We start from the raw sequence: 24,136 nt of genomic DNA, 5'->3' as shown, positions 1-24,136 counted from the left end.
GTTGCAAATAAAACATGTTCACTAATAAACTAACCTGCAGGACCAAATCTGGGAGCAGATGAATTAGCTCCACACATGGCGTGGGGGAGCATGTTAGTCACTGCAAAATAATGATATCAACAAATTCAGTGATCACATGAACAGCGAGCAAGCAATAGAAGCCAAGTTAAACATCAACAAATTCAGTGATCAAATGCAGGGAGTAGAAGCCAAATTTAACTGTACCGTGGGTAAGTAGTCCGGGGCATACTGGCCCTGCTAGAAGTATAGAGACTTTGGCAACTTCGGATGGTACCATGCCTCTGGTTTTGGTCATGACAAAGGGGGCTGTCGGCACGGCTGCCAGGGCAGAGATGGCGAGAACCAGTCCTACACCGCTATCTGTGGCCATGCGATGGCATGCCACCACATCCTGCACAACACAGATTGTTACCAAAGATCACACCACTAAAACACATTGATAGAACACAGTTGCAATAATCAAATACAGAGGACCAAGTTAGGAGCATTTGTGCCATACAATTTTCATGCGATCAGCCTGTTGAGGAGTGTGACAACTCTTGGCTTGAGACAGCTATAACAAAGCTCAAGCTACATACTACTTTTGCCATGGAATTCCATACCCCTCAAGACTGAAATCAATCCAAACCAAATGTACATAATGCATGCGCAAAAACCTCTTATAAAATTCAAGTTCTGCAATTCAATCAGAAAATAAAAGAATTTCCGGTATCTAATTGATGCGCCCCTACACCAAGTATTTCATTGTTTAACTGCAAACTCACCAAGTGGTGCACCCCGCAGATGACTCCAGCAGCCAAAAATGACTTGAAGAGCTTCACCATGTTCACGTCCTTGAAGTGGAGCGCATCGATGGCTGGGGTAGTTTGGGAAGACAGGAACGGGGCTAGGACTACAGACACAAAACCTGAAATATAGATTAAGCATACATAAATAACCCGCTGGTAAAAATATGGTTGCAAATAAAACATGTTCACTAATAAACTAACCTGCAGGACCAAATCTGGGAGCAGATGAGTTTGCTCCAGACATGGCATGGGGGAGCATGTTAGTCACTGCAAAATAATGATATAAACAAATTAAGTGATCACATGAACAGTGAGCAGGCAATAGGAGCCAAGTTAAAATCAACAAATTCAGTGATCAAATGCAGAGAGTAGAAGCCAAATTTAACTGTACCGTGGATGGGATGTCCAAATAGTCCGGGGCACACTAGCACTGCTAGAAGTGCAGCGGCTTTGGCAACTTCGGATGGTACCTTGCCACTGGTTTTGGTCACGACAAAGGGGGCTGTGGGCACGGCTGCCGGGGCAGAGATGGCAAGAAACAGTGCTACACCGCTCTCCTTGGCCATGCGATGGCACGCCACCACATCCTGCACAACCCAGATTGTTACCAAAGATCACACCACTAAAACACATTGATAGAATATAGTTGCAATAATCAAATACATAGGACCAAGTTAGGAGCATTTGTGCCATACAATTTCTTAAACAGCTATCATGCAATCAGCCTGCTGAGGAGTGTGACAACTCTTGGCTTGAGACAGCTATAACAAAGCTCAAGCTACATACTACTTTTGCTATGGAATTCCATACCCCTCAAGACTGAAATCAATCCAAACCAAATGTACATAATGCATGCACAAAAACCTCTAATAAAATTCAAGTTCTGCAATTTAATTAGAAAACAAAAGAATTTCCAGTATCTAATTGATGCGCCCCCCACACCAAGTATTTCATTGTTTAACTGCAAACTCACCAAGTGGTGCACCCCGCAGATGACTCTAGCGGCGAAAAATGACTTGAAGAGCTTCACCATGTTCACGTCCTTGAAGTCGAGCGCACCGATGACTAGGGTAGTTTGGCAAGACAGGAAGGGGACCACGACTACAGAGACGAAACCTGAAATATAGATTAAGCATACATAAATAACCTGCTGGTAAAAATGTGGTTGCAAATAAAACATGTTCACTAATAAACTAACCTGCAGGACCAAATCTAGGAGCAGATGAGTTAGCTCCAGACATGGCGTGGGGGAGCATATTAGTTACTGCAAAATAATGATATCAACAAATTCAATGATCACATGAACAGCGAGCAGGCAATAGAAGCCAAGTTAAACATCAATAAATTCAGTGATCAAATGTAGGGAGTAGAAGCCAAATTTAACTGTACCGTGGATGGGATGTCCAAGTAGTCCGGGGCATACGAACCCTGCTAGAAGTGCAGCGGCTTTGGCAACGTCGGATGGTACCATGCCACCGGTTTTGGTCACGACAAAGGGGGCTATGGGCACGGCTGCCGAGGCAGAAATGGCAAGAAACAGTGCTACACCGCTCTCCTTGGCCATGCGATGGCGCGCCACCACATCCTGCACAACACAGATTGTTACCAAAGATCACACCACTAAAACACATTGATAGAACACAGTTGAAATAATCAAATACAAAGGACCAAGTTAGGAGCATTTGTGCCATACAATTTTCTTAAACAGCTATCTTGCAATCAGCCTGCTGAGGAGTGTGACAACTCTTGGCTTGAGACAGCTATAACAAAGCTCAAGCTACATACTACTTTTGCCATGGAATTTCATACCCCTCAAGTCTGAAATCAATCCAAACCAAATGTACATAATGCATGCACAAAAACCTCTAATAAAATTCAAGTTCGGCAATTCAATCAGAAAACAAAAGAATTTCCAGTATCTAATTGATGCCCCCCCCCCCAACCCAAGTATTTCATTATTTAAGCGCAAACTCACCAAGTGGTGCACCCCGCAGATGACTCCAGCAGCCAAAAATGCCTTGAAGAGCTTCACCATGTTCACGTCCTTGAAGTGGAGCGCATTGATGCCTGGGGTAGTTTCGCCAGGCAGCTTGCCATCATCGATAATGACCGGCACATCAGAGGGTTGGTCGGCGGGGCCTTTGTCCATTCTCATCTTGAGAAACAACTTGAGAGCCTTCTCGAGAACATCCTTTAAGTCCTTTGGGTTGTCTAGCTTGGCAATCCTTACTACATCCTTCATAGTCCTCTAGACTCTGCAGACAAACACCAAAACACTTAAATTGTTTGATGAAACTGAAATTCATACAACTGGTGAAGAACTAAGCAGAAATTGCTCATCCGAATTCATTGGTTGCCGCGAACTCGCAAACCATCCGCTCCGCTGCATAGAATGTACCTAATCGAGCGACCAACTCAAACGCCCGCTGCTTATCAATCGCGGAAATAATTCTGAGAGAATACCCGCGAGAAGGGATCCAAAGCAAAACCCCAAACTGTTAGTTCCCATGACTAGGGAAATCAGTTTCCTCGATGAACTGAATCGCGACAAACACAGGGCGGGCGGCGATGAATTGAATCGCGACAAGAGCGAGACCAACCAAATTAGTTTGCTGAGCAATCGACCACCAAACTATGAGCGACCAACTGGAGGGAGTGGGAGAGGAAGCGAATGAACTTACGCTCGACCAGCAAGAACTGCCGGGGACGCCATGGACGCGGAACGTGAGGTGGCGGGCGCGAGGTCGAGGCTTCGAGGGAAATGGTGTTGGGGGCACGTGGGCGAGGAGGACGAGAGCGGGTTGGAAATGCGTGAGACGGTGGGGGGGTGTTGAATTTGGGCGTTCAGCGTGCAGGCGCTCCAGGAAATGGCTGCTCAAGTTGGGAGCTGGCTGGGTCGTCCCATTGGGCGTTGAGCGTGCGGGCGCTCCAGGTGCAAATCAAGTTGGGAGCTGGCTGGGTCGACCCATTGGGTAGTTAGCCCGACCCACGGAAGCAAGGCTAATGGGTCACATGGGTCGGCCTCAAATCAGAGAAGGCATAGAAGCCGGAGCCTAGTCGACCCAAAACATGACGCACGGAAGAGAGACAGGCATGGAGTCGAGCGAGCTACCCGCGGCGGCGGCGGCGGCGTCTCGGCGCGTCACCCTACCCTCCGGCGGCGACGACTCCACGTGCCGCGCTCCCCTCCGGCGGCTGTCCCGTCAGGTAAGCTTCCCCCGTCTCTCTATTCTTTCCCTTCCGTTGGTTGTCCTAGGTTTTGTCCTAGGATTTGTTCTTCCCCATCAGATGCAGCAGGATCTGTTGCCTGCTTCCTTCCTCGGTCAAGCCAATCAAATGGACTAGTATGTAGGCTGTTCTTTTACTGATTTGGTGGAGTTCTAACTGTTGCAGTCCTTTGTGATCTGATTGCTCGTTATATAGTATCACTGATATACTACTTGTGTGCCCGTAGTCTGATATACTACTTGTTTATGTAATGTAACTTGAACAAAATTTCTCCTGACAGCAAATGTGCTTCAGTGCTGAGCATGGCAGTTTTTTTTTCAGCACTGAACATGTGCTGTTTCTTTTAGTTCTAGGCAAGTTTGAATGCAGCAGTAAGAGAATAGAGGGTATCGCTATGTGGGAATCTTTCTTCCACCTACAAATTGGTGCTAAAAGTTAAGATACAATGCTCAGAATTTTTCAAAGGGGGCATACCCTGGACGCATCACTAAATTAACATAGAACTTACTCTTATCTTCCCATGAATATAAATTAACATAGAGTTTGAGTATAAATCGTTTTCTATATCTTTGTACTCTCCAACAGCTTTTCTATACCTCGTGCGTAGTTTAGAGAGCAATTCTCGCTCTCCATCTTTTGCTAGCGATAAATCCAGAATAGAGGAGGTCTATATTTAGATATCCAATTGAAGAGGCTGTTGGAGGGTAATTTTTTTTATCCAAAATTTCTATTCCTAAGATAAGATATAAAGAGTCTAATCTAGCTAAGCTAGCTAGCACAATAACCAAATTGCTAACTGATGATGCACAAAATACGGGCGAGCGAGATCGATAATGGATGGATCACATGATCGTATCTTGGCATTCATTCTCCGCCACCCCTCGACCATGGCGCGCACCGCGTCCGTTTTAGTGGCCTGCCTCTGCAGCATGCCGACGAGCGCCTCCTCCCCTAGCATCGCCGCTAACGCCGCCGCGCCGCGCCTGAACCGTCCTGCCAGGCCGACCATCCTCTCGTGCATGCCCACGACCATGCTCTCCAGTACGGCCGTGTCGGCCACCTTCTTTGGCGTCTGTTGGGTATTTTAACGACTGCGAAAGTGAATCCGCAAGCGCACAGATATCGTTGTAGCTTTCCCCTCAGAGAAGAGTATTCCAAGGGTATCGAATCCAAGGGAACGTGTGTGTAAACCTACGACTCTAGTATCCAAGGACAACCAACCAGATAAGATAAGAGTAAGATACAATACTCAGAATTTTTCAGAGGAGGCGTACCCTGGATGAGTCACTAAATTAACATAGAACTTACTTACTCTTATCTTCCCATGAAGCCAATCAGCAGGTCAACAGCTTATGTAATTCAATATTTTTTTAATTTTTTTAGACCACAGCTTATGTAATTCTGTATGCTGCTTTGTTACACTGCTGCCAAAAAGCCAATCAGCAGGACAGTTAATTGGCTGGTGAGGTGGTGTAGTAGCTTTTTTTATATATATAACAAACCTGGAGGTAGACCTGCATTCTGGTTCTATTGCAGTAAAACATGGAAAAGAATAGAATTGCTTTAGTCAATTTGTTGGTAACCAAACTTAGTAAAATCAAACAACTTGTCTGTGCTTAATCCTATTATTATGTGTCTAATGTATTGTGATGCCGACTAATTCATATTTCTGTACTCGCTGAGCTAATAAACTGTATCCCAACTATTAATCTTTTTAAGAGTTTGAAAACATGGAAGAGGAAGAAGGGGCTCATGAAGTGTACCAAGGGGGTAGCTCATTGTTCATGCTTGACGAACTAAGGATAAGGGTTCGACCACCATTGTTGTCTCCTACAATTGTAAACATTTGCAGAACTTTTAGCAGTGGTGAGCATTTTTTACTTTAGTTGCCTGCTATTGCTGCTGTTCTGATCATTTGTGTTTTTTTTTCATGTTGCACCCTATGGAAGAACAAACTGTTGAATGCACAATTGAGCTATCACATTAACTCCTTATGCCCTTTTCTCATTAGGACTTCCCCATAACACTGAAATGCTTGATGATGATGATGACGATGAAGAAGACGCCGACTATAAACTAGAAGAAGAGGAAGAGGAACAAGAAGTAGAAGCACTTGAAGAGATGCAATGAAAGGAAGAAGGCTCTTAGAGTTGCTGGTCAGCTGAATGCCTATCATGACCTGTCATGTGGGGCCGCTCCTACACGAGGCGGCGTCGTGCGCGCGACATGCGCAGGGCCGCGGAGCGCGCCGAGCGCATGGCTCAGGAAGGAGTCAGTATTAGTGGCTAGAATACAAAGATAGGATTTGATTTGTTAGTTTCTAAATTAAGTCCTTAAGTCTAGGACTGATTGGTTGGCCAAGGGCCATATATTCCTTGTACCGCACACCGTTTGGTTAAGCAAGGTTAAACCCATCTAATCTCCCCCTTCTCTCTTAAGCCGGCGGCAAGGGGTGCATAACCCTACCGACGATGAACGGCGGCGTGGGGGCATAACCCTGCCGGCCACCACGGACCGCGACTACGAGCTTCGTAGTCGTGGACCGGCTACCCTGAGCACCAACGCTCTTGACAACCTGGTATCAGGAATCAGGCGATCTTCCTCCTCACATTCCCAAGCCACCGAGCCCTCCACAGCCGCCGCACCCCACCACCACAGCTCACCTCCTTCACCGCCCTCTCCCCCGTCGTCCCCCGCCATGGGCGACCAACCCACCCTCGCTGATATCATGAAGCAGTTGGAGTCCCTCACCACAGAGATGACGGCTATGAAGGCCGACATGGAGGGCCTGAAGGATAAGGCCGCCACGACGGCGGAGGGCGGCGGTAGCCGTTCCGAGGTGCCCCGAGACCTCGACCGTCCCCCCAAGTTCCACAAGCTTGACTTCCCCCGCTACCACGGCAAGACAGACCTCATGCTCTTCATCAACAAGTGCAAGTCGTATTTCAGGCAGCAGCGCACCATGGCCGAGGAGCGCGTCTGGATGGCGTCGTACAATCTCGAGGACGTCGCCCAGCTCTGGTTCATCCAGCTCCAGGAAGACGAGGGCACGCCGCCGTGGGGGCGTTTCAAGGACCTCCTCAGTCTGCGCTTCGGGCCGCCTTTGCGTTCGGCGCCCCTGTTCGAGCTGACGGAGTGTCGGCGCACGGGCTCCATGGAGTACTCCAATCGCTTCCAGGCCCTCCTACCCCACGCCGGCCGACTCGAGGAGTCTCAGCGCGTCCAGCTCTTCACCGGGGGCCTACTGCCGCCGTTAAGCCATGCCGTTCGGATCCACAACCCGGCGACGCTCGCGGCGGCTATGAGTCTGGCCCGCCAGGTGGAATTGGTGGAGCTCGACAGGCTGCAGCAGGCGCCGGCCAAGCCCGCGCCTCGCGCGCTGCTGTCAGCCTCGGCACCGCGCCTCGCGCTGCCCGCGGTTCCGGCGCCGCTCGCCCTGCCTGTACCAGCACTACAGGCGCTCCCGGCACCACCACCGGCGCTGCCAGCCCCCCAGATCCGGGGCGGGGCCAACCAGGCAAAACGCCTTTCGCCTGAGGAGCAGGCGAAACGGCGACGCCTCGGCCTCTGCTACAACTGCAACGAACCCTATTCCCGAGGCCACAACCGAGTTTGCCGCCGGATTTTCTACATGGACGGCGTCGAACTCGGTGCCGCCGCGCCAGCCGACGGCGAGGCCAATCAGGATGCGCCGGTGTTCTCCCTCCAGGCCGTTGCTGGTATGCCGATTTGTGACACGATGCAGGTGCGCGTGACCGTGGGCGCGGTGACCTTCACGGCCCTCTTAGACACCGAGTCCACCCACAACTTCATCGCGGAGGCAGCGGCAAGTCGCACGGGTCTCCAGGCTCACTCCGACCCGCGCCTCACTGCCACGGTGGCCAACGGCGAGCGGATCTCCTGCCCCGACATGTTCCGTCAGGCACCCATTGCCATCGCCGGTGAGGAGTTCTGCGTCGACCTCTACATCATGCCACTCGCCGGCTACGATCTGGTCCTCGGCACCCAGTGGATGGTGACCTTGGGCCCGATCGTCTGGGACTTCACCAAGCGCACCATGGCGTTCACTCGCCAAGGCCGGTCGGTTTTCTGGGCGGACGTGTCCGCGCGCCGGACACCACTCCTCGCTGCCACCGCTTCCCCGACGGCCCTCCTCGACGAGCTGCTGTCCGGCTTTGCGGGTCTCTTCGCCGAGCCGACCGGCTTCCCCCACAGCGCGCGAGCGACCACAGCATCGTCCTCAAGCCGGGCACGCTGCCGGTGGCGGTCAGGCCGTACCGGTACCCTGCCGCCCACAAAGATGAGCTGGAGCGGCAGTGTGCCGCCATGATCGCGCAGGGCATCGTCCGGCGCAGCGACTCCGCATTCTCGTCCCCGGTCCTCCTCGTCAAGAAACCGGACGGATCGTGGCGGTTCTGTGTCGACTACAGGGCGCTAAACGTGCTCACGGTGAAGGACGCTTTCCCCATCCCCGTCGTCGATGAGCTCCTGGACGAGCTCCATGGGGCGTGCTTCTTCACCAAGCTCGACCTGCGCTCTGGCTAGCACCAGGTCCGCATGCGACCAAGTGACATTCACAAGACGGCGTTCAGGACGCACGACGGCCTCTACGAGTTCCTGGTCATGGCTTTTGGGCTGGGCAACGCCCCGGCCACGTTCCAGGCCTTGATGAACGACGTCCTCCGGCCGTTCCTCCGCCGCTTTGTGCTTGTGTTCTTTGACGATATTTTGATTTACAGTCGCACATGGGCGGACCACTTGCACCACATCCGCGCAGTCTTCGGAGAGCTCCAGCGGCACCAGCTCTTCCTCAAGCGCTCCAAGTGCGCGTTCGCGGCGTCGTCCGTCGCGTACCTGGGGCACGTCGTCTCTGCCGCGGGCGTCGCCATGGACCCGGCCAAGCTCCAGGCTGTGCGGGATTGACCGCCGCCACGGTCGACGCAGGCGGTACGCGGCTTCCTCGGCCTCGCCGGCTACTACAGGAAATTTGTGCACAACTACGGGACCATCGCTGCGCCACTCACCGCACTTCTTCGGAAGGATGGGTTCTCGTGGTCCAGGAGGCCGCTGCTGCGTTTGCCGCCCTCAAGGACGCGGTGACCTCGGCCCCGGTGCTAGCCATGCCGGACTTCGCCAAGACGTTCGTGGTAGAGTGCGACGCGTCACCTCAGGGGTTCGGGGCCGTGCTGGTCCAGGACAGCCACCCGATCGCGTTCTTCAGCCGGCCGGTGGCGCCCCGGCACCGTGCTCTTGCCGCCTACGAGCGCGAGCTGATCGGCCTTGTGCACGCTATCCGACACTGCGGCCATACTTGTGGGGGCGCCGCTTCGTCGTCAAGACCGATCACTACAGCCTCAAGTACCTGCTCGATCAGAGGCTGTCGACCATCCCGCAGCATCACTGGGTTGGCAAGCTCCTGGGCTTCGACTTCGCCGTGGAGTTTAAGCCGGGGCATTCTAATGCCGTGGCTGATGCCCTCTCACGCCAGGACACTCCGGAGGGTGGCGCGGTGATGGTGCTCTCCGCCCCGCGCTTCGACTTCATCGATCGGCTTCGCCAAGCACAAGCCACCGATTTGGCCCTCATCGCCCTGCAAGACGAGATCCGGGCGGGCTCCAGATCGCTGCCATGGGCGCTGGCGGATGGTTTGGTCCAGTACGGCGGGCGGCTGTACCTTCCACCGGCGTCGCCTCTGTTGCAGGAGGTTCTGGCGGCCGTCCACGAGGAAGGGCACGAGGGTGTCCAGCGCACGCTGCACCGTCTCCGCCGCGATTTCCACTTCCCCAACATGAAGCGCGCGGTGCAGGATCTGGTCCGAGCGTGTGCCGTCTGTCAACGCAACAAGTCCGAGCATCTCCTTCCGGCCGGCCTGCTGCTCCCACTGCCTGTGCCACAAGGAGTGTGGACCGACATCGCCCTAGACTTCGTTGAGGCGCTGCCGCGCGTCCGAGGCAAGTCTGTCATCCTGACCATGGTCGACCAGTTCAGCAAGTATTGCCACTTCATCCCCCTCGCACACCCATACTCGGCGGAGAGTGTGGCTCAGGCGTTCTTTCGCTGACGTCGTCCGGCTACACGGCATTCCGCAATCCATCATCTCTGATCGCGACACGGTGTTCACCTCCAGTTTCTGGCGCGAGCTGATGCGCTTGAGTGGCACCAAGCTCCAGATGACGACGGCCTTCCACCCCCAGTCGGATGGGCAGTCCGACTCGGCTAATCGGGTCATCATTATGTACTTGCGATGTTTGACAGGTGACCGGCCCCGCGACTGGCTGCGCTGGCTGCCTTGGGCAGAGTACATCTTCAACACCGCCTTCCAATCGTCGCTGCGTGAGACGCCGTTCCGCGTCGTGTACGGTCGCGACCCCCCGTCCATTCGGTCCTATCAGCAGGGCGAGACGCGGGTCGCTGCCATGGCCAGAACCATGGAGGAACGCGCGGAGTTCCTGGAGGACATCCGTCTACGGCTGGAGCAGGCCTAGGCGGTGCAGAAGCGCCACTATGATCGGGCTCATCGCTCGGTCACCTATCAGGTGGGCGACTGGGTTCTTCTCCGCCTCCGGCAGCGCGCGGCTACGTCTCTTCCCCAGGCTTCGTCCGGCAAGCTCAAGCCCAGGTTCTACGGCCCCTACCGCGTCGTCGAGATCATCAACGCCGTCGCTGTTCGTCTCGCCCTACCACCGCAAGCCCGGCTCCACGACGTCTTCCACGTCGGGCTCCTGAAGAAGTTCCATGGCAACCCTCCGCAAGCGCCTCCACCCCTCCCCCCAGTCCGCCATGGGGCGGTCACACCTGAGCCGGAACAAGCTGTCAAGGCGCGCCTAGCACGCGGCGTGCGTCAGGTTCTCATATGGTGGAAGGGCACCTCACCGGCAACGGCGACCTGGGAGGACGTCGACACGCTCCGCGACAAGTTCCCACAGTTCCAGCTCGAGGACGAGCTGCCTCTCGAGGAGGGGAGAGATGTCATGTGGGGCCGCTCCTACACGAGGCGGCGTCGTGCGCGCGACGTGTGCAGGGCCGCGGAGCGCGCCGAGCGCATGGCTCAGGAAGGAGTCGGTATTAGTGGCTAGAATACAAAGATAGGATTTGATTTGTTAGTTTCTAAATTAAGTCCTTAAGTCTAGGACTGATTGGTTGGCCAAGGGCCATATATTCCTCGTATCGCACACTGTTTGGTTAAGCAAGGTTAAACCTATCTAATCTCCCCCTTCTCTCTTAAGCCGGCGGCAAGGGGTGCATAACCCTACCGACGATGAACGGTGGCGTGGGGGCATAACCCTGCCGGCCACCACGGACCACGACTACGAGCTTCGTAATCGTGGACCGGCTACCCTGAGCACCAACGCTCTTGACATGACCCTTGATGGAGTTGCATTAGGGCCTTGGACATTTAATCAGGCAGTGTCACGCAAAGAGCCACTGCATGAAAATAGTATAATTTCATCAGCCAGAAAACGACGAAAATAGGCCTAAAGCCGACAAAAATAGCTATTTTTGTCGGTCGGCCGACGAAATTAGACCGACGGAATAAAGTAGACGAAAATAAGCGCTTTTTCGTCGGTTGCCGACGAAAATAAGCGCTTTTTCGTCGGTTGCCGACGAAAATAACGATATTTTCGTCGGCCTATGTGGCCGACGAAAATACGTGACGTATTTTCGTCACGTATTGGCCGACGAAAATAATAGGATCCTGCTAAAAAAACAGCTGCATATAATATGGCACACATTTCTGTTCTGATGCTACATTTTCAGCTGATCTGCATGAGTCCTTCGCAGAAGAAGCACGTTCTGTGCCAGCATCTCTGTATGTCTTTTTTCTATCACAGTAATGCAAGCTACAGAAAAAAATTACGAAAAAGGTGAGAAAAGCTAAACTTAAGATTGGAGTTTGGACAAACTTTGTACCTGTTCATCACTCAATGGAGCAGCCAAATCAGATGCCCACAGTTCAGAGCACTTTCTCACTTCTTAGGAACTATCTTCAGAAAACTTTGCAGAATCATGTTTGCTATCAGTTGGTAAGACCAGTTCTTCTTTCTTTGAACAATCACTGTTACCTGCTGATGACTGATCTTTAGATGCCAAATTGTGTGACAACTCACGTGATACAGAGATAGAACAAGAAAAGGATGTACCAACTTTTGCAGAACCCAAAGTTGAGCTAGGATGCTCAACAACTATGTGCACCAGCTAAGAGTATAAGCAGATGCATCAGCTATTTTTTTTCTAAATTGAGATCTCCAATTTTTTCAACAAAACAGGAAAGTCAATATAGCTGTTACTGGGTACACATGATGACACATGAACTAAAGGACTGTGCAAGAACATGATGACAAATCTTCACTTGAAAATAAATGAGTATGCAGGAAAACTAAATTGAGCATTAAGATAATAGCACAAAGGCATACCATCCCCGGTCTGTTGACGGTAAGCCCACAAAATTCCCCTGTAAAAACAAATAGAGAAAGGCAACGACATTCAATTACTGCTTTGTCAACATATGAATGATGAGTAAAAAATAAATCTTCTAACCAATTTCAGGACAAAACAGTGATCATGCACCAGAGAGATGGTCTGAAAATTACAGAGAGTAGGTAGATGGCACCAGAACAGCACAACTTAAGTCGAGAGTTCAAAAAAAAAAAGAGGTACATACTTTGATGCTTGCTCGTAGCTGAGGTACCTTCTACCAGCTCACCGAAAGGCTGAAAGGCTGCCCGTAAAGTTTTCTCAGATGTATAAAATGAAAGCCCTGTCACAGTACACAAAAGTTAGGGACATCAAGATCAAAACAGATCTAATTTTCTACCATAGTGTATACATGTTAATGCTGTTGGCCTCATGAACTGGTCCAATATAAGCTTGCATATCAACCATTTTCTCATGGCCTGTAATTGGATGAAGACTCTTTCCATCCTATTTTCTGATGGCCTGTGTATGATAAAGACTACATGGTTCCTTTCTACTCCCAAGTTGCATCTAACCAGTAGTAGATCTGATCAAGGCTACTCATTCTCAAGGATGCTTAAATTGTCCAATTTATGTGACACGGCTGTCCACAAGACTTTCTTATTTTTTTAAAGAAAAATCAGGGCATGGAATTTATGGATTGAATTCACATCCTCCGTTCAACATAAAAGACACAGGAATATTACTTCATGCAAAGAAGGGAAGACCCACCCAGGCGTTAGTGATACATGAATAAACAAATTAGCTGAAATACATGCAAAGTATATGTTGTACTTTACCTGTGACAAAGAGCCTTTTAGTTTTGATATCGGCTGCTCCAGTCCCTTCAGATGATTTGAAGCCATCGTTACCTGAAACGTCAATTGCATTTACCATCTGGGTGCTTTATCCAAGCTTTCTTAGAATTATGAAATTCAACTCGTAAGATGTACAGAGTGTAGGAGAATCAGATATACTGAATTAAGACCCAAGGATTGATAACAAAAACTGAATATAGATGGCATCCTTCTTATTATTGATCAGATCAGAGGAATGAGCCTAAAAAGGTACTGTAAAAGGAATACAATGAGGCAAAGTAGGGTAAGGAACAGGATTTCAGTTCAGGGTGAAAAATCAGAATCTTCCACCATTCTATAAACGGTCTGATTTTCAATTTAATTCATAAAGATTGCTTATGGGACTAATCCAATCTTTCAATCATTAACTCTAAATATCATTTTAGAATGGCAAACTAGTCAAACGGTCAAACCACGGCACAAGATTTGTCTACCAGCATTCACGATCTCCTGTATTGAAATGAAATGCACCATAAAAAGTCTTCAGCGAGAAAGGAATTTTGGTTCCCAATGACGGACATATAATTAATAGGTGGGTCTTTCGATATCAGTGTTGAGAAACTAGTAGATATTCATCAGAATCAGAAGAAATGAGAATGAACCTTTATAATCTTTGTTGTCTGATCCAAAGTTTGTATCTGGTCGAACAGATAACACCCCAGGAACATCTGGTATGCAAAGTTAGTGTGTCAGTGCATCCGAAGACAGGAAAGTAATCAAAACTGTAATGTAAATAACCCAAGTTGCTCACCAGCCAACTCCTTTGCACATTCTTCATCAATGTGACAGCAGAAACCATAATCCCTTTCCCATGAAATGTGATATATGCTAACTTGGGAGCGACAATGGGGGGGGCGCCGCGGAGCTGCGCGGCCGCGGAGGGGGCGACAGGCTTCACCATGTTCATATGAATGCAAAAACGATCTTGGAGGCACTCCACGGCACCAAATGCCCAACAGGAGCCACAATGACCCTATCATCATTCACCAAATGCTCCTTCTTCCCCGCGAATCCTGCTCATCCCCGGGGGGCGCGTGGGCGCGGGTGGGCGGCGGGGGCAGCCGGCGCGCGGGGGCCGCAGGGGGGCGGCGGCGCGGCGCGGGCGGCGGGGGCGGCCGGGCGCGGGGGCGGCGAGGCGCGGGGCGCGGGGCCGGCCGGGGCGCAGGGGGGCGCGCGGCGCGGCGGGGGCGGCGGGGGCAGCCAGGGCGCGGGGGCGGCGGGCGGCGGGGCGCACGGGCGGGGGCGTGCGGGAGCGGCGGGGGCGGCGGGCGGCTGGGCGAGGGGGGCCGGGGGCGGGCGGGAGTGATAAGTGTGGCGGCTGGCTTGCGTGGCGACCTAGCGCACACGTACTTTCGTCGGTGTATGCCCCGATGAAAATAAACAGCTTAACTTCGTGGGTCTCACTGGTCCGATGAAAATAAAGAGTTTAAAGTCGTTTGTTTCGTCGATCTTTTTCAGGCCGATGAAAATAAGATAATTTTATCGGCTTTGTCAAACCGACGAAATAATTTACGTATTTTCGTCGACTTAGCTCAGGCCGACGAAAATAAATCTGGCCGACGAAATTGACCTGATTTGGTGTAGTGAGCTCATCAGAATGATTGTGTTGCACGAGTTGCCTTTCTCACTTGTGGAATCTGATGGCTTCAGAAGTTTTGTCTCTAGTCTAAACCCAATATTTAAGATGATTTGTAGAAAAATAGTGCATAGTGACTGTTTGAAAGTATTTATGGAAGAGAAGCAATGTCTGCAAGGATTGTTCAAAAACTCTACAACCAAAATTTCTTTGACTATGGACCTGTGAACTTCTAACCGAATGGTTGGATACATCTGTATTACAGCTTATTTTATTGATGAGGAGTGGCAGCCACAAAAGAGAATAGTGAAATTCACGGCTACAGAGTCTCCCCACACGGGTGTTGTAATGTTCAACACCATGGTCTATTCAAAGAATACCTCATATTGAATGATAACAGTTCAGATCCCACGTCACAAGGAGGTGATGTTGAAAAGGGTGCAAACGACCATGATTCTTTGGCAAGTTGGGACCAGCAAGTTACCCTTAGTGCTCGATCTACAAATGAGACTTTCATAAAGCTTGAGGCGTATTTATCAAAGGTACCAATCTATCGAAGTGAACAGTTTAATATTCTCGCGTGGTGGCAGATGAGCTCAGCTGAATACCCTACATTGAGTCGTATGGTGAGAGATATATTGACTGTTCCGGCTTCTACTATTGCGTCAGAATCTGCATTTAGTGCTGGATCAAGAGTACTATCAGATTTTTGAAGTCGAATTTGACCGCAGATATTGTTAAAGCTCTAGTGTACCTACAAGACTGGATAGGGGCCACTGGTATAGTCATAAGACATATGTTATTTGTCTTTCTCACTAATGCTTTAAGTTAACAAAGTCATGAAATCTGCTCTTGTTTTGTGCAGCTAATACTTAGCGTCATGGATTCGATTCATGACATTATCTCAGCTTTGGAAGGTATTGTTGTTTGTAGAGCTTTCAGCTTGCACTAGATGCCATGTCATACCTGGTTTTAAAACAAAACTAAGTGCTACTTTTATATATATATATATATATATATGCCAGGATCAAAGTTTCATACATATAGTGACATTATTAGTGAATAACAGCAGTAGTATCACGTAAAGAAATATAAAAGAGACTATTAGAGATTTACGCTAAACCTGGAAACGGAGGCTCCAAACTTCACAGGCAAACGATAAGGGGTTGCATACGCCTAGAACTCAGCATCATTTTCAGCAGACTTCACACCTTCTTATTCTGAGCAGCGGTTAGCAAGGATAGGTACACTTATGGTTGGTACTCAGCAAGGCCACGAGAAATAACCAGAATAACGATTTAAATCCATCTTTGAGTTTATTAATCATGTGAGGGTCCAGACCGCTCTTGACCGTGAGCACGACTGATACATCAGTTTTAGACACTTTGCAGAGGTTGTACACTTTCATCACAAGTTGCGTAAAGTTCAGAAGAACTTTGGACCAAACCATGATGTGCTGATCAAGCACAGTACCACACTTCCGAGGTGTGATTGTATAGGGACGCTACGAGGCTTTTACAAAAAAATTTTAATAAGAAGTAGTCAGCTAAGGTTTCCGGAGCACTAGCAAAACATAAGCCTCCCTAATGGGCATAGTGTCTTAGCAAAGCCCACTTCCCAAGAGGACTCGGTTATACCCTATCCACCGCTGCCCTCTTGCCCTTTCGGTATTTTTCTAGGTGGTTCTCCATATTTCAATTAATTCAATATATTCTTATAAATAAAGCATAGTAGAAGGATGGTTAGGGACACTTGCCTTTCTCCAACGAAAAGCTACTCTTACTGCTCTTCAGCTCTCGCTCACTTGGAAATCTTCATCTTCAAGCTTCGAACAACGATCCTTCTACTCGAAGCAACCATCGAGCACAACCAAACAAGCAAAATAAACAAGTATAGCTAAGAACAATACACCAATCACACAAAAGCTTTAAAAGAGCGTACTGAAGGATAGGGCTCGATCCTATGAATGACACATGAAATGCTGAGAACGAAACTAAGGTTGAAAAGCCACAGCTATCGAAAGATTTGAGTTATAGAAGAAAACAAAAGAACTATAAGCTTCATTTATTTTAATTAGAAAACAAATATTAAGGATATTTAAAATAAATATCCTGAATTATAATTAACTCATATTATATTTGTATTTATAAAAATAAAGTAGAACTTAGTCAAATTTTATATTTGGTTGTCTATATACAAATTATACTAATTAAACAATTAATTAGAAAAGAACATGTGACAGCATCTAAACACATAACTTTATAACTCACATTGAACTAAACAATTTATTTTTAAAAATATATTTAAGTTGGTATTAAGCATATTAACATCAATTATGAAAATCGAGGTAAACAACTTTTAATTAGAAAAACTAGATGAGAGAATATTAATTAAATTAAATCTATATTTAATTTTAAAATAGGAACTACGGCACAACAACGCTACTAAAGTATAGCTTAGGATTTTAAAAGACTAACGCAAGAGGAATGGGTCGAAACGGATCTAAAATGACGAAAATGTGGAAGAAACAAAGGCTGCAGGGACCTATACATGATTAACCCTATACTTGAAGGCCTAGCATGGAAGATTTGCAGGACACATGAAATGCTCGCGAAAAAGGTAAAGGTTAGCATTAGATATTGTTAAAGCTCTAGTGTACCTACAAGACTGGATAGGGGCCACTGGTATAGTCATAAGACATATGTTATTTGTCTTTCTCACTAATGCTTTAAGTTAACAAAGTCATGAAATCTGCTCTTGTTTTGTGCAGCTAATACTTAGCGTCATGGATTCGATTCATGACATTATCTCAGCTTTGGAAGGTATTGTTGTTTGTAGAGCTTTCAGCTTGCACTAGATGCCATGACATACCTGGTTTTAAAACAAAACTAAGTGCTACTTTTATATATATATATATATATATATGCCAGGATCAAAGTTTCATACATATAGTGACATTATTAGTGAATAACAGCAGTAGTATCACGTAAAGAAATATAAAAGAGACTATTAGAGATTTACGCTAAACCTGGAAACGGAGGCTCCAAACTTCACAGGCAAACGATAAGGGGTTGCATACGCCTAGAACTCAGCATCATTTTCAGCAGACTTCACACCTTCTTATTCTGAGCAGCGGTTAGCAAGGGTGGGTACACTTATGGTTGGTACTCAGCAAGGCCACGAGAAATAACCAGAATAACGATTTAAATCCATCTTTGAGTTTATTAATCATGTGAGGGTCCAGACCGCTCTTGACCGTGAGCACGACTGATACATCAGTTTTAGACACTTTGCAGAGGTTGTACACTTTCATCACAAGTTGCGTAAAGTTCAGAAGAACTTTGGACCAAACCATGATGTGCTGATCAAGCACAGTACCACACTTCCGAGGTGTGATTGTATAGGGACGCTACGAGGCTTTTACAAAAAAATTTTAATAAGAAGTAGTCAGCTAAGGTTTCCGGAGCACTAGCAAAACATAAGCCTCCCTAATGGGCATAGTGTCTTAGCAAAGCCCACTTCCCAAGAGGACTCGGTTATACCCTATCCACCGCTGCCCTCTTGCCCTTTCGGTATTTTTCTAGGTGGTTCTCCATATTTCAATTAATTCAATATATTCTTATAAATAAAGCATAGTAGAAGGATGGTTAGGGACACTTGCCTTTCTCCAACGAAAAGCTACTCTTACTGCTCTTCAGCTCTCGCTCACTTGGAAATCTTCATCTTCAAGCTTCGAACAACGATCCTTCTACTCGAAGCAACCATCGAGCACAACCAAACAAGCAAAATAAACAAGTATAGCTAAGAACAATACACCAATCACACAAAAGCTTTAAAAGAGCGTACTGAAGGATAGGGCTCGATCCTATGAATGACACATGAAATGCTGAGAACGAAACTAAGGTTGAAAAGCCACAGCTATCGAAAGATTTGAGTTATAGAAGAAAACAAAAGAACTATAAGCTTCATTTATTTTAATTAGAAAACAAATATTAAGGATATTTAAAATAAATATCCTGAATTATAATTAACTCATATTATATTTGTATTTATAAAAATAAAGTAGAACTTAGTCAAATTTTATATTTGGTTGTCTATATACAAATTATACTAATTAAACAATTAATTAGAAAAGAACATGTGACAGCATCTAAACACATAACTTTATAACTCACATTAAACTAAACAATTTATTTTTAAAAATATATTTAAGTTGGTATTAAGCATATTAACATCAATTATGAAAATCGAGGTAAACAACTTTTAATTAGAAAAACTAGTTGAGAGAATATTAATTAAATTAAATCTATATTTAATTTTAAAATAGGAACTACGGTACAACAACGCTACTAAAGTATAGCTTAGGATTTTAAAAGACTAACGCAAGAGGAATGGGTCGAAACGGATCTAAAATGACGAAAATGTGGAAGAAACAAAGGCTGCAGGGACCTATACATGATTAACCCTATACTTGAAGGCCTAGCATGGAAGATTTGCAGGACACATGAAATGCTCGCGAAAAAGGTAAAGGTTAGCATTAGATCTGCAAAAGGTCTCGTGTTGGACTTGTGCAAAGGTGGAATCTAGGTAGGAGGTTTTCTAGAAAAGGCACAAGACACAGGTTTAGGTTCTGGATTTGGAAGTTATCGGGGGCGTGGCTGCAAAACTGCCTTGCCTTCTTGGACAACACAGGCGGCGGCGGCGGCTGTGCTATGCTGGTGGCCGGCGAAGTGCAGGCCGTTGCCGTTCTGCTCCGGCCGGGCTTGGCCGCGGTTTGAGCGGTGGCGGTGGCGGCGCCTAGCCACAGAGTCGCCGGGCTGCAGGAGATTTGGACAGAGGCGCCGGTGGCTGGCTTGGCCCAAGGTCGGCGCAGGGAGGAGAGCTCATGGCGCACAGGCGGCGAGGTCTGCGGCAGGTTGCTTAACGGATAGAGGAGGTGGAGGGGAGCACGGAGAGGTTCTCACCGGCGGCGGAGGACGACGACAACAGTCGGAAACAGTGGCGGACGGAGGACGGCGGCCGGGTCGGGCTTCATGCGCCGGCTACGCTCCGACGATGAGCGGACGACGACGAGTAGCGGCGGACCTGCGGCATGGCCTCGCGGAGCCTGTGGTGGTGGCCGTATGCTCCGGCGGTGTTCCCGGGCGGCGAAGAGGCGTCGAGGACCGGCGGCGGGGCTTCGGCTCGGCGAGGGCGTTCTTGTGGAGGTGGCCACTTGGCGAGCGGGCGCGGAAGGCGGCGGCGCAGCGTGGAGGCAGAGGAGGGAGCAGCCGGCTGGGGTAGATGGCGGCGATCAAGACAGAAGCTGCGCTGTGTTCTCAATCAGTTTCGAGAGCTGTGGTAATGTTGGTCGTGAGACGATGGCGAGCTGCTTCCTTGCCGAGCTCCACGAATACAACTTCAGTTGTTTTAGAGGCAAGAGGGAGAGGGAGGAAGCTCTGATGAGTTGTGCGTGAGCAAGAAGGATGGGGTGCCTTTTACAGTTGCGGCAAGGAAACTGAAAGGTGAGATAATGGTAAGATGAATGGCCATTGATATAGACTTATGGCCACAGCAGTTTACGGTTGGGTTCCTAGATGGTGGAGATTAAAACAAGCAGTAGCTGAAGGTTTATTTTGCTGAAACGTAAGCACTTAGACCACCATGCATGTTCATGCGGGACGCTGGCGGCCAGGATACGAACGGACAATGCCGGGTCCTAGATATGTAGGTTCACGTTGGCGGCTTTGTTTAGCTGTGAAGCGTAGATCAAGGGCTAGTTCACTACCGGATTCAGGGGCTTTGCCGAGTGTCCCAGACACTCGGCAAAGCCCTGATTATACTCGGCAAAGCCTTTGCCGAGTGTAACACTCGGCAAAGAGCACTCGGCAAAGATTTCATCGGCAAAGAGCTTCTTTGCCGAGTGTCATAAAAAAGGCACTCGGCAAAGAGCTTCTTTGCCGAGTGTTTTAAAAAAGGCACTTGGCAAAGACCGGCACTCGGCAAAGAAGCTCTTTGCCGAGTGCCCGAAAAAAACGCTCGGCAAAGATCTTTTTTCCGGTAGTGGTTAGTGTAGCCTCTGTTGTTTGCTTGTTGAAGTCACGTACATGTATATAGCATAAGGGCCCAAGGAAAAGAATGGCAAGAAAAGGAAAAGACACGGAAAAAAGGAGGACATATATGAGTTTGAACACTTGCAAGGAAATAAGGTCTAGAGAAACAAAGATCAAAGAAATAGAAGGACAAAAAAATTGATTGGGATCTTGGAATGAGACTTAATTAGCCGCATCGACAAGCTTTTTGAAACAGTTTAAAATTAATTTTGCACACAAAAATACTATGCACTCGGCATGAATGCAACATAGATAGAACCATTTTATTTAATTCAGAAAGACAATCATTTGTTTTTCCTATACTAAATTTCCTGTAAAGAAAATTTAAAGTTATGAGAAAATCGTTGCTTTACTTTTTTTCTAATCACATCCTGAAATTCAAGGGTGTGACAACAGTTGGACCGATAAGGACGTCGGGTCTTTTGAGGGGGTGTATATGCTAACATTTTTTGTTTAAATCTTGATCGTGAGCTTTATGCTTGTTATCTTCTCTTCGGTCACTACAAGAAAATAGCTTATTTTCGTTAGCCAGAAATCATCGAAAATAGCCAGAAAGCCGTCGAAAATATATATATTTGTCGGTCGGCCGACGAAAATAGACCGACGTAATAAAATTGATGAAAATAAACGCATTTTCGTCGGCAACCGACAAAAATACATATATTTTCGTCGGCCAGCGAAGCCGACGAAATAGAAGCAATATTTTCGTCGGCTGGCCGATGAAAATATTGGATATGCTCCAGTATTTTCATCGGCCACCTGGCCGACAAGGACGCCTGCTAAAAAAAACTGAAGGAATCCCGAGAAGCTTTCGATTTGCAAGTGCAACGGCCTGTATTGAGAAAAGGCTTCATTAATCCCATAAAAATCAACATGAGATGGCTCTAATCCAGCATTTGCGATAGCCTTTGGTATGGCAAGTGCTAGAGTGGTTGTAAAAAGCTCTGGAGCCTGTATAAACAACATTCATAGTTGAAAAGTTACTATTTTAGAATACGAATGATAGGAACTGATAAAATTTGATATCTAAAATAGTAGCATAAACATAAATCAAATATGAAAACAACAAAAAAGAACCGAGAAGAAATTATACAGGTAGGCTAATTTTCCTTGATTTAATGGGAATGAGGCATTACAAAGATATTTTTACTTTCTTATGTGATATAAATCATTTACACCAACTTATGTTACAATCGTAAAGAAATTAGTTACAATTTAGAGCATAACAAGCAGTCAAACATAAATAGGCGAAGCAATTTGTAAGTACAAACAGAAGTCAAATATGAAAACAACAAAAAAGAACAGAATGCATGCATGATATAATAAAAGAATTAATTGTTAACAATGAAATATTTTGTTTCTCAGACCTTTCAAAAAAAAGCATATTGCAGGAAAACTTAAACATTTCACAAAATAAAATAAATGTCAAGCAGTTATACCTTATACTTGAAGCATTTCCAGCTGTAACAGTACCACCATTCTCGAAACTTGGGCGGAGTTTCTTCAGTTTTACGGGGTCAAACTAAGAGACATAGAAATAACACAAGATAAGTAAAACTGTCATGTGCATTGATCTTACAATAAATGTTTGGAAAGCTCTTTATGTAAGGAGGCCCATTGTACTCCTGCGAAGCAAGAATTATGATAAAAGTGCATGCCAGTAATTACCTTGTTCATAACCAACTACAAATTTTATTTCATTCATAACAACTTTGATAGATGAGAAAATTACTTTGTCCAGGCTTTCATCTTTTTCGATAAGTACTGGTGGGTTTTCCCTTCCAACAGGAACTTCAATCTGGTTCACAAAACATTGAGCATAAGAAAAAACCAAACAAAACATATAATATCTAGATCCAAGAAAGAGAGAAAATCACCGGAACAATCTCCCATTCTAAACCACTGTCACGAGCAGCAATTCCACGCTCGTTGCTTTGGATAGCAAAAGCATCCTATGCACAGAAAAAATGTAAAATCAAATTTGCCAGTAATGGCAAATATATTTATTGCGCTATAGAAGAAAATAAATTGCATCAGATACAGGAAGACTCCTAGGCAACTGATACAGGAAAATAATCGATAACAAAAATGAAAACGGCTACAAGAAAATATTTGATGTATAGACGGGTAATGTTGTGTACTGAAGAGCAGCTCTTAAGAGATTAAATCTATATTTGCTTCAACAAGGATACAAATAGTACTCATTTTAGTATGGCACATCTACTTTCATCTTTGGAAGCAAGCAAATGAATGGTTCATCTACAGATCTAGAGCATCACATAAGCCCACCCTAGCAATCATACGAAAATCCTAATAGAAACACCTTGAGCGGCTTGCCTTGCAGGAGCTTGTCCCAAATTAGCACTCAAGACGTTTCCAAAGTAGACCTCCTGCACAAGGGACGGATCCACGTTTGCTCTTTTCAGAGCGGCTAACAGCCCCAACCAGTGGTCATGTCAGTGCTAGTGGGGGGCAAAACAAATATTTACATCTTATTCCGTGACGATGTACATGCAGAGAAAATGTGTGTATCACCTTGAATTGCTATAGAGCCAAGTTTTGTTGCAGGCAAGGAAGACAAGGCACCAAGGAAACCACCCATAGGTGTGCGTGCAACCCCAACAACACATACATCTGTGAGCAAGGAAGAAAAAGTTAGTGATAGCAGAATATAGCAAAACCATCTAAAATACACCTCTCTCCCATTATATCTACAATATATTGTAAACCATGCCTCCCGTCATCAATTGGTACAAACAAACGTGGAAAGCAAATACCACACTACAGAACTACTTGTGCTAACATGTACGAATTTTGCAGTGAAATCAGAAGTTTCTACTATCAACAAACTTTGGAAAGCTATGGACGCCATCAAGCGAACAGATTATGGGGAACACAAGGATAACCGGATAAGAGCAGGAGCATGGAGCACCCAGAACTCCACATGGCCGCAGACAGGCACTAGAATTACACGGAAAGCAACCAATCCTGCCTTGCAAGCAAGCTACATAATAAACCCAAAAATTCGGCCCAACAGAGCGAAGCCCGCCACCCCCCCACCCCCCCCCCCGCGCATGTCGGATCGCTAGAACTATAATGGCATGCTCATCGAGTCATTGC

The 24,136-nt window shown here is 47.2% G+C and overlaps 1 protein-coding gene and 1 pseudogene across 23 annotated transcripts in view; both read right to left on the bottom strand.

The window, feature by feature from the left end:
* The window catches only part of LOC112873521, a 29,862-nt gene extending 15,406 nt beyond the window's left edge, over positions 1–14,456 (bottom strand). For 6 of the 23 annotated variants that reach the window (XR_003224760.1, XR_003224761.1, XR_003224762.1 and 3 more), the window contains exons 1-13: positions 14,100–14,453; positions 13,951–14,016; positions 13,292–13,363; positions 12,700–12,795; positions 12,452–12,489; positions 11,949–12,100; positions 2,785–3,064; positions 2,199–2,394; positions 2,008–2,073; positions 1,783–1,925; positions 1,201–1,396; positions 1,011–1,076; positions 786–928 (exon numbers count right to left, since the gene is read on the bottom strand). Coding sequence is in view for 20 of the 23 variants with exons in the window: in XM_025936499.1 (XP_025792284.1) it covers positions 786–928; positions 1,011–1,076; positions 1,201–1,396; positions 1,783–1,925; positions 2,008–2,073; positions 2,199–2,394; positions 2,785–3,051 (1,077 nt within the window). In the remaining 3 variants the exon portion in view is untranslated. Of the gene's footprint in view, positions 1–34; positions 101–225; positions 413–610; positions 633–785; positions 929–1,010; positions 1,077–1,200; positions 1,397–1,782; positions 1,926–2,007; positions 2,074–2,198; positions 2,395–2,784; positions 3,065–11,768; positions 11,879–11,948; positions 12,104–12,178; positions 12,234–12,451; positions 12,490–12,575; positions 12,618–12,699; positions 12,796–13,291; positions 13,364–13,950; positions 14,017–14,099 lie in introns of those variants that run through there. The other 17 variants (XM_025936491.1, XM_025936490.1, XM_025936492.1 and 14 more) reach the window with 17 other exon arrangements.
* A 6,862-nt stretch (positions 14,457–21,318) lies between these two features.
* Positions 21,319–23,246, bottom strand: LOC112873145 (annotated as a pseudogene).
* Between the last annotated feature and the right edge of the window lie 890 nt (positions 23,247–24,136).

This window comes from Panicum hallii, chromosome 9 (assembly GCF_002211085.1).
Source record: "Panicum hallii strain FIL2 chromosome 9, PHallii_v3.1, whole genome shotgun sequence".
Lineage (NCBI taxonomy): Eukaryota > Viridiplantae > Streptophyta > Magnoliopsida > Poales > Poaceae > Panicum > Panicum hallii.
Note: the sequence above shows the minus strand (reverse complement) of the source record. Positions and strands in the feature narration are given on the sequence as shown.